The sequence below is a fragment of the Egretta garzetta genome, unplaced genomic scaffold (genome assembly GCF_000687185.1).
Source record: "Egretta garzetta isolate BGI_Z169 unplaced genomic scaffold, ASM68718v1 scaffold941, whole genome shotgun sequence".
Classification (NCBI taxonomy): domain Eukaryota; kingdom Metazoa; phylum Chordata; class Aves; order Pelecaniformes; family Ardeidae; genus Egretta; species Egretta garzetta.
In genome coordinates this window covers 13,020-23,784 of record NW_009258518.1, presented here as the reverse complement: position 1 = coordinate 23,784, position 10,765 = coordinate 13,020, and the positions used below count along the sequence as shown (strand labels likewise).

The following is a 10,765-nucleotide window of genomic DNA, read 5'->3' as shown; positions in this document are numbered from 1 at the left end:
GCCATAATTCTGGATCAGCTTCCAGTGGCGACTGCTGACCATGGCCAGGACCATGAGCATTGCATAAATTACACAAGAATGGGTTTATGATTAATAGCACACACCAGGAGCAGCATGAGCTTAGAGGAGACCTTCCACCGAGGGTGAAAATCTTTCCTCCAATGTTTTCCACCACCTCTGAGACCGAGACACAGAGAAGGGTTGTGGATGGTGCATCCCCCACCGCCCTCCCCTGGCTCTTTTCCCGTGGACCGCTTTACAATTTCAGAAACTCCCATCAGATCTTGGCCTTGTTGTGAGGAGTCAGACGAGTAGGCAGCACTGTCTGTACCAGAAACTCCTACATGGCTGAGGCAGGGAGCAAGAACGGGAACAGTCAGTAAATCCCTGATAGCCTTGGAACATGCCTTATCTGAATCATAGCCCAAGTGGCACGGTACCAGTGTTACTGGAATTCCAGTGGTTAATGATTCGGACTGTGGCCCAGACTGGAAATTTACCGATGACTAAAGCCAATAAACTCACAATCCTATAAAAAGGCCGTCCTAAGTCCCTCTGAGCTCTTCGGGACCACAGCAGGCTGCGACCAGTGTCTCCCTCCGAGTGGGACACCTCTCAGAGCCAGCTATCTCTTAAGTTTGCTAGAATTGGAGGTGCATCGCAGATGACCAAGAGTGGAGCCTGGGCTGAAACCTTTCACTCTTGAGGCTCAACCCTTGCCCGCTGAGAAATGCCAAGACATTTGATGTGAGTATTTCACTGAACCCGAGGGGGATTTTTGCAGGTATACCTTTACAAATGTGTGTGTGTGTGTATAAGATCATGTATGTGTGTATGCGCAGGTGAATTGCTTTAAGTAGTTTGTAGATGTATGAATTAATTACAAAGTGACTCTTACAGTGTTATTATATACATATATATTATCCTTAGATGTTATTATATACATATATATTATCCTTAGACGACCACAAGGGTCTCAAAAAAGCTTACGTGCTCCTAAAACACGTCAGGAGAGGTACTTCCTGGGCGGGCAGTGCCGCAGCCGAGCTGAACCCTGGTGAAAACGGCTTTGGCAAAGACGGGGTGATGCCAAGTGGCCGTTTTGGAGAGAGTCATGGGACTGATCAAGGTGACCGGTCCCACCTGCAGAGCAATAGCTGGGGTATCGAGGGTAGCCATGAAGGAATTGCTGCTCACAAGCTCTAAATAAAAGCGAGAAAATACGTCGGGAAAGGAAAAAGAATAATTTAAGTGGAGGGGCCGGGGGGGGTGGGTGGGAGCAAAGAGGCAGCGAGCAGCAATGGAGGAATTCGCAGCAGCGGGAAAGGCTCCAACCACAGCCACGTAGGAGCTGCTGACACAAAAATATATGAATTTTTTTGACCCCAGTAGCGTCAGCAATGCCACCAGCCCACCCAGTATCCCCAGTGCCTGTGGGATGGCCAGGACCACCCCCCTCAACCTGGCTCATCACCCATTTTCTACCCCCAGAACACCCCAGAGACTCCCAGCATGGCCCAGTTTTTCCCCAGTGTCAACAAGGATCCTCACCGCATATCCTGATATCACCAGGCAAGGATGAGCACAGAGCCCATGTGTGCATGTGGAGACAGACTTGGAACACTTGTGTGTGCATCTGGGAACGTATGTTTGCATGTGGGGACACAGGTGTGCATGGCAGGGACGTGCCTGGAGTGCATGTGTGTGTATGGAGATATGCATGTGCATGTGGGACATGCATGTACATGGCAGGGTTATTCCTGGAGTGCCCATGGTTTTGCCTGTGGGAACACACGTGTGCATGTGGGGACAACCATGTGCACGGTAGGGATGTGCCCAGAGCACTTGAGTGTGTGCAGGTGAGAACATATGTGTAGTGAACGGACATGCTTGAAGTGTCTGTGTGTGTGTAGGGGGACATGTATGTGCAATGCAGGCACGTGCCTGGAGTGCATGTGCGTGTGCAGATGTGTGTGTGCATGGCAGGGACGTGCCTGTAGCACATGTGTGCAGACAGGTCTCCTGTGGTGCAAGGCCAAGCCCCTCACCTTGCAGCCCTGTGGTAGGTGCTGGGCAGGGCACAGCAGGCTGCTGCCTCGCTGCTCCCGTCCTTGGCGCAGGAGGAGTGGGATCTCTCCGGGAGGATGGAGGGGAAGCCACACGGAATGGCGTCAGATCCTGGGAATGGAACAGAGAGAAGAAGCAGAATCATAGAATCACGGAATATTTGGGGTGGAAGGGACCTTTAGAGGCTGTTTAGTCCAACCCCCCTGCAGTGAGCAGGGACATCTTCAACTACCCCTCTCTGAGCAACCTGAGCCAGTGTTTCACCACCCTCATCATAAAAGGGAGGTGTAGAACCCTGCCGCACCTAACCCCAGGATGCGAAGGGTTCATGTCGGTGGGTCACCATCCTGCTAACCAAACTGGTCCTTTGGGGTTCGCTACAGGGAAGCTCTGAGCTGTTCCTACCACCCGACCCACCCTCCACCTCCCAAAGCGGCAATGCAGGAGGACTCAGGATAAACCAGTAACACAGACAATCACAGCAGCCCTTAGGCAAACATTTCCAAAAAGCTCAAATACTTGCCCACCCTTTGAAAGGGCAAGTGATTCAGAAGCCCCACAGATGATGCATCTCTTTGCTTTGAGTTTGCCAAGAGGCCGAGCCAAAGATGAGATACAAAGCCACTTGGAGCTGCAGCAGAGCAGGGGAATAAAATGCAGGAGACAGATAAAAAGCCGCACCATAATTCAAAAATAAAATAAAAACAGAAAAAAAAAGACAAAACAAAGTTGCAAATAACCCCAGCTAGAGGAGGTGAAGGAGGTCTTTGGAGGTGCCCAGTGCAGTGAACCCAGGTGAGCAATGACTCCGTGTGTTCCCCAGGTTGCTTGGGCCATCTCATGCTGCAACCCAGTCTGCTGCCTGCTTGGGATCCCAGGAAGGACATGGCTTGGGGCAACTGGCAGAGGTTGAGGCATGCTGACGTGGTGACATGGACCTCTTTGAGGCCCATCCCAACAGAGGACCATCATGCTAAGCAGCCTGGAGGGCTGCACCTATAGGCACCTGTAGGCATCTGGAAGTTGCCAGATTCCTGTTACATTCAGTGGGGAAGGGCAAGGAATCACGTTCCCAAAGGACCCCATGCTCCTCATGATCCCATCTGGACGTGTGGCTGCTCCCCATCATCTATGAGCACCACCGGGTACCTCCAGAGAAGACCCAGAGCTTGACTGATGCTGAAACAAACCACCTTTGGCCATGTCTACCTTCAATTAACCATTCACTGCCTACCCAGAGTGTCCACCCCGTGCACCCCATCCAGGTGAGATCTGAAAAAAACACTGTCCCTAAAGAGATATTGATGGGTTTTCCACTTTATTTATTTATTTCTGATTTTCTACCCAACTGGGGACGATGTCATGTTGGATCTGCAGCAGTTGGGGAGTTGCATGGGCTCCCAGAAAGCGTGACGTGTTTGATTTCTGTTCCACTTGGGCACAAATGGGTTTTCTTTAATGAGACTTCACTCCTCTATTGCGACTTTAATTAATTTTAAGGTGGTAACTTTAATTAATTAACTGATTTTAATTCATTCTATATTGCTGTGGATTCCAGTTTAGGATTTCCTTCTACAACCTTAGTGCTGGAGAAATTAGTTTATTATATTCATACCTCATTGCGATGTTTTAAAAGCCTAGCATGCATCGTTCATTCCTAGCTTTTACATATCCTTTAATTGCTATTAATTCTGCCATGACAGGTTTGATTTGGAATTGTTGCATCTTAATATTTTTAATACTTGACAATCTTTATAATCACTGGCTTTTCCTTCAAGTTTAACTTAAATCAACATCTCATCAAGACTTACAAATATCTCAAGGGTGGGTGTCACCAGGACGGAGCCAGACTCTTCTCAGTGGTGTCCAGCACCAGGACAAGGGGCCATGGGCACAAACTGAAGCAGAAGAGGTTCCAGTTGAACGGGAGGAAGAAATTCTTGACTGTGAGGGTGCCCGAGCCCTGGCCCAGGCTGCCCAGGGGGGCTGTGGATTCTCCTTCTCTGGAGATATTCAACCCCCGCCACACCTTGAACCAGATCAGGTTGCTCACAGCCCCGTCCAACCTGACCTTGAATGTTCCCAGGGATGGGGCCTCCGCTACCTCTCTGGGCAACCCCTGCCAGGGTTTCACCACCCTCACTGGGAAGAATTACTTCCTTAGATCCAGTCTAAACCTACCCTGCTTCAGTTAAAACCATCACCCCTTGTCCTGTCACATATTGGTTCTCTAATTCCTACTACTTCGTTAGGCTGCTATACTTACTTTTTGGAGGTGGGCAAGCCCACCGTTAGTTATTAACTGTTGATTATAAAACACCAGATAGATTTCTTTTAGCTCGGTTCTGAAAATATCTGCTTGGATTGTAAACAAAAAAAAAATTTGGTAATACTTTGAAGTTTTCCCTGTAATTTTTAGTGTTGCTTAAGTTGTTCCTTAGCTTGAAGCAAGGAAGGTGAATGGTTAATTTAATTTTGCACTTCCACTGTTAACCTCCAACCCGGGGGTGGGTTAACATTCTTCTTTGAAGTGTTTAAACATTTCTTAATCCCATTTTCTCTCTTGTTTGCTTAGAAAGCAAAGCAGGATCCAAAGGGGAATCGCTGGGTTAATTGGTTGTCTGAAAAAACCAATGCACTATGCACTCAAAGCCAAAATTTACCACTTCTCAAACACTCTGCACGCACCCCATGGATTTATTTTTCTGTCTGCTTTTATGGGCATATCGCGTTACATAACATTTTCAAAATAGCAATCCTTCTGTGAGGAAGCGGGATCCTGGCTGCGTTCCTAGGGGACCGTGTAGAAAATACTTTTAATTTTACAGATGCCTGCACGGCTGCCTTATTTACTAGAAGCATTGGTTGCTTCTCATTACTGGCATTAAACATCCCCGTCCTTGGATCTACAGCAGACCATACAGTGCCTCAACGGAGGAAGAACTTCTCCTCTTCCTCCCCCTGTAGTGCAATCGTGAAGGCTTTTCATGGAAAAGAGGATCTGGCCCATCTTTTATTGCTGTAGCAGCATTGCTGCCTTTCCTGGAAGGACCTTTTTTTTTTTTTAGTGAGACATTTTAGTAATCCATATTTTCATGGATTTGTTAAATTTACTGGGAAAATCGCTGGGCAAGGATCTTCAGGTCAGGGAAATCATTTAACAGTTTATTTGGCAGAAAAGGGAGAGGATTAGGTGGGAATTCAAAGAGACATGGGAGAGAAGCGGGGCTCTTGCAGCGGGGTTGGAGTTCAGGGCAGAGGACACATGACACCAGTTTCCCACCCCACCGTGCTCCCAAAAGGACCTACACTGGTGTGCTCCCTGCATCCCAGCCCACCCGCCCCGTGCTCGGGAAAGGGATGCCTGCCGGACTTTGGATCTTGTTAATCATTGCTGCAGAATGGTGGCACAGGGGCAGAAAGAATTTCTCTTCCCTTTTTAGTCTCCTTCCAGCTCCTGGAATTTCTGAGGACCTGGCGCTCCTGGAGCAGAACAAAGCTGGGTTTTGGGTACCAGGCAGGGAATTTCTAGTTCCTGTCCCCCTGGCTGGCCAGAGATCCTGCAACAGCGCTGCTCGTCACCCCTCCAAGCTGTGAGGGCAGGTAAACATGTGGGGCAGCAAGGGGACGGAGATGGGAGGTTGGTCCCTCAACAGGAATTTAGCCCTAGAGCTCCTTAAATGCCCTACAAGGCAGCAGACCCCCACCCACACAACCTGCTGTTGGGGTAGGGTCCCCATGAGGAAGGACCGGAGAGCATCCAGCTGGGTTTTCCCATGATGCACATCCCATATCCCCAACATCCCCCGATGGGCTCCTGTTTAGGACCCACTATGGTAGAGAAGAGGCTTCTTGGCTTGGAGTCAGCACCCTAACCCTGTCTGTCTCCCTCTGTATCACAGTGGCTCAGAGCTGCAGCACCTCATCCCCATCCCCACCCAGTCACCATGCCGGTCCACTATGTGATGTACGAAGGCATTAAGTTCCCCCCTGCCTACAACTCTGAGCACAGCTTGAGTTTCGCCCACAATGAGTTCCTGGTGCGGGACGATGACATCTTCAACGTCACCTACCCCAAGTCTGGTACGAGGGGTGGACAGCAGGGCTGGCTAAGGGTGGAGAGGAGCAGGAGAGGGCTGAGGGCTTTGGAAACACCTCCAGATGTTGTTCAGAGGGTGAATCTTCCCTTGTGGTGGGCAAGAGGAATGTTGGAGGGTGGGGGAGGAGGGTGTTACCGCAGTAGTTGTTCATCGGCAGGGCAGCAGCACCATCTCTTGATGGGGCACAGACTCAGTGCTGAGGGTGCTTCTGACCATAGAGCTGTGGCACAGGGAGGTCCTCCCATCCCAACCCCCCGGGCAAGGTCCCCTGCCCTGCATCTCTGCTTTCCCTGACAGGCACTGTGTGGATGACCGAGATCCTGAGCCTCATTCGCAGCCACGGTTGCCCTGGCTGGAGCCAAACTGTCCTCAATTCTGACCGCATGCCCTGGTTCTCAACCCGCCTGGGTCTAGAGTCAGCCCTCAGCTACCCCCCGCCTCGCCTGCTGACCTGCCACCTCCCCAGGCACATCTTCCCCAAGTCCTTCTCCCATTCCAGCGCCAAGGTGGGACAGGCACCCATGCAGAGCTTCAAGGGTGAAAGGGGACCTGGGAAGACCATTGCCCAGGATATGGGGAACCTTGGAGTGAGAGGTGTTGGGTGAGGATGTTGGTGTTGGCCTAGGAGAGTAGCAAGTGTCCTCCATGCCCTCCAGATGGGAATACGCAGATTCCCATCTCATGTCGTTCCCCTATTGGGTATTTTGGAGAGTCTCCAAAACTCTACGGGGCTTGTGTTTTGATGGAGACCCCTGCCCAAGGTCTGCATGACAGAGTCTAGCATGGAGTTGGTCCTTGGGTGGCAGATTCCTCTGTTTTCAGATCTACCCCAGTGCCAGGGTCTGCAACTCCCTTTCCCCTACCGGGAGCCTCTGCAACTCCCTTTCCCCTACCGGGAGCCTATCACTCCTGTACGCACTCTACCCCAGGTTATTTACACCCTACGGGATCCTCGGGATGTTGTTGTCTCCTACTACTACTTCTCCAAGATGTGCAACAGCTATGAGGATCCCACATCCTTCGAGCAGTTCCTGAGGGACTTTCTGAATGGAGAGCGTGAGTGCGGTTTGGGGCTTGCTCGGGGAACAGGGGGGGGTGGGTGGGTGGGTGGGTGTGTGGTGTCTCCCATCACCTCTGGCTCAAGGGCCTTTTGCTACTGTCCACTGATGATGGCTGTGAAGCCAAGCTTCCCACAGGAGAGAGGTGAATGTGTCAGGAGGAAAGCAAAGCACTTCTGGAGAGACGCACAGGCCCACAAAGCCCTCTTGTGCTTTGAAGCTGATGGAAAGTGGATTTCCCTGCCTTCTCCTGCAAAGTTCAGATATCTTCAGGAAGTCTTGGCCAAGAAAGCCTATAAAGCCCTGGCAGGACCTTACCCATGAGCCTTGTACACCTCTAGCCTCAACTTCTTCCTAGCGTGGAGGTGGCTGGAGAAGAACCCACTGCTCAGCTGCAGTTACAGCTGAACCTCCCAGTCCCACCAGTTCCATGGAGACTGTTGCTCTGTCCTGCATCATGGCTGCCCTGCTCCCAACCTTGTGTGAACCTTGCCCATCCCCTGCCCCACCCTACTGCTTTTTGCCTCCCGTCAGTGCCCCATGGCTCCTGGTTTGAACATGTCCGAGGCTGGATGGAGATGAAGGACACTGAGAATTTCTTCTTCATCACCTATGAAGAGCGAAAGCAGGTAGACACCTAGGCAGACCCTCCAGCTCCAAAGATGCTGGTGTGTCACAAGCCACTTAGTGGTAACAGGCTCTGTCTGTCCCTCCAGGACCTGCACAGCAGTGTGAGACGTCTCTGCCGGTTCCTGGGGCAGGATTTGGATGATGATGCCATCTCCTCAGTGGTGCAAAATGCGTCCTTCACAGCCATGCGGGAGAACCCCATGTGCAGCTCCATCCTGCTCCCCTCAGACATTATGGACCAGACAAAGGGCCAGTTCCTGAGGAAGGGTGAGCAAGAAGGACCCCACCACAACACCTCAGGGAGACCCCCCCTGTCAGGTGTCCTCCCCTATGAGGACAGAGAGAGTGAGGGTATCTTGGACAGCTGCATCAAGGTGCATTTGAGTCTGAATAATGGGGTTCATAGAATCATAGGATACAGTCATGGAATAGTTTAGGTTGGAAGGGACCTTTCAAGGTCACCTGGCCCAAGCCCCCTGCAATGAGCAGGGATATCTTCAACCAGATCAGGTTGCTCAGAGCCTCATCCAACCTGACCTTGAATGTTTGCAGGGATGGGGATGGTGTCTCATTTTGGACAACCCCCTTGGGGTGGTAGCTGGACCCAAGAGCTGAGCCTCTCCCCACGTGCCTACAGAGCAGAGAGGGCGGCTGCGTGCTGCGATGGGCTCTGAACCCCAAACACTTCTTCCTCAGGCATCTGCGGGGACTGGAAGAACCACTTCACGGTGGCGCAGAGTGAGACCTTTGACAGGATCTACCAGGACAGGATGCAGGGCCTGAACATGACCTTTCCGTGGGACAGGTATTAGGATTTCTCCCTGTCTGAAGGCAGCTAAGCACTGGCTATAAACCAGCCACCAACAACTGGGGGAACTGGCAGCTGTTGGACAGAGGGGGTTGTCCCCAGCGCTGCAAATGGTACTGAACCTCAGTGTGCAGGCAATTAATTTCATGGAATCATAGAATCATTAAGGTTGGTAAAGACCCTTAAGATCATTACATTCAACCGTTCCTCTAACCCTGCCATCCCACCACTAAACCATGTCCCTAAGCACCTCGTCTGCCCAGTTGTTAAATACCCCCAGGTATGGGGATTCGACCCCTTCCCTGGGAAGCCCCTTCCAGTGCTTGACAGCCCTTTCCATGAAGGAATTTTTCCTAATGTCCAACCTAAACCTGCCCTGGCATGACTTGAGGCTGTTCCCTCTCATCCTATCACTTGTTACTTGGGAAAAGAGACTGACACCCACTTGGCTACACCCTCCTTTCAGGTAGTTGTAGGGAGCGCTAAGGTCTCCCCTCTGCCTCGTTTCCTCCAGACTAAACACCCCCAGTTCCCTCAGCTGTTCCTCATAGGACTTGTGCTCTAGACCCTTCTTTACCAGCTTCGTTGCTCTTCTTTGGACATGCTCCATCACTTTCTGCTGCTATTTTGCACCCTTTTTCCTTGGGAGGGCTTTTTCTCCTGGGTTGTGCCTCTGTGCTCTGTCCCATCCCTCCACCCTTTTTCCCCTCGAGGCTGGCTCCAGGGTCTCCCAGGGTAGGACCCACCTCCCTGCCCTCCAACACATCCCTCTTCTGCAGGCAGAGGAGAGTAGCACGTGCCTGAGAGCACACAGATGAGCCACGTCCTGCCTGTCACATCCACTGGCCAGGACACCTTGTTTGGGAGCTGTGACCAGCCAAAATGTTCTCTTGGGGCTGCTCATCAAACAGGAGGGAAAACGGGGAGGGACGCGTGAATGCAGAGGTGTTTCAGATGTGCTGCCGGTGCTAGCAGAAATGGTGAGATAGATAATATTAATAATAAAATTTGAGCAAAACCAAGGCTGGCTGCCAGACCCTGGGGACCTGGAAGCCCAGTCCCTCCCTTTCAGGGGATGGGTTGAACAGCAGGATGGCAAAATACCCCCTTCACTTTCCAAGCCAAGAATAAGAACTCTTCAAATGCAAAGGACGTGTCCAAGACAGACATGCATGGTCAGCGCTAGGGCCAGGGTGCTGTATAAGATTTAGGAAAGGGTGTGCAGACAAGACAGCTTGCCACTGCACCTTTCTTGGTTCAGCCTGATAAAGCTTAAACTAGGCGTTGGGTTTCACTGAAGCAAGGTGCTGTGGTTTAACCCAGCAGGCAGCTGAACATCCCCCAGCCACTCACTCCCTCCCTGCCCCCCCTCAGTGGGACGAGGGAGAGAATTGGTACAAAAGTAAAACCCTTGGGTTGGGATAAAGACAGTTTAAGAAAACAGCAGAGGAAAAGAGTAACAACAACAACAATAATAATAACAATAACAATGATGATGATGATGATAAGAGAATATACAAACCAAGTGATGCACAATGCAACTCCTCACCACCCGCTGACCCATGCCCAGCCCATCCCCGAGCAGCTCATGCCAAGTGGCACCCAGGGCAACTGCTCCCAGTTGAAATGCTGAGCATGACGTCTTCTGGTCTGGAATAGCCTTTGGGCCAGCTGGGCTCAGCTGTCCTGGCTGTGCCGCTGCCCAGCTTCTTGTGCCCCTGGCCGAGCAGGGGAAGCTGAAAAGACCTTGCCTGGTGGAAGCACCGCTTGGCAACAACCAAATCATCAGGGGAAGCCCAGCTCCTTGCAGTGGTGCAGCTGCCAAAGTACTGCCTTAATTAATGACAGCCTAACTGCCTGATGGAGGCAATCAGATGGCAATCAGAGACCCAGGAGGTGGCTGCAGGCTTAGCAAGACACTGTCCAGAGAGGGAAAGTTATACAAGGGACAGTGAGCAGTGCCATGGTTGGCACGTCCATGTTGGAGTCTTAAGCAATGTCCCAGCCAGAAGATAACCTGACTTAGAGAAAGCCTCCTGTCCCTGCTGGCCATGAAGGCTGGGCCACCTTCATTGCACATCCACTCGTGCCCAACACATTCC

General features: G+C 51.4%; 1 protein-coding gene across 1 annotated transcript; it reads left to right on the top strand.

Moving 5' to 3' along the window:
- Window positions 1-5,981: 5,981 nt before the first annotated feature.
- On the top strand, window positions 5,982-8,660 carry LOC104132607 (sulfotransferase 2B1; the record flags this gene model as incomplete). Its single annotated transcript, XM_009645920.2, has 6 exons — window positions 5,982-6,150; window positions 6,465-6,673; window positions 7,097-7,223; window positions 7,760-7,854; window positions 7,942-8,122; window positions 8,552-8,660. Coding segments are annotated over exons 1-6 (857 nt in total), but the record flags the coding sequence as incomplete, so codon positions are not given.
- Window positions 8,661-10,765: the final 2,105 nt, after the last annotated feature.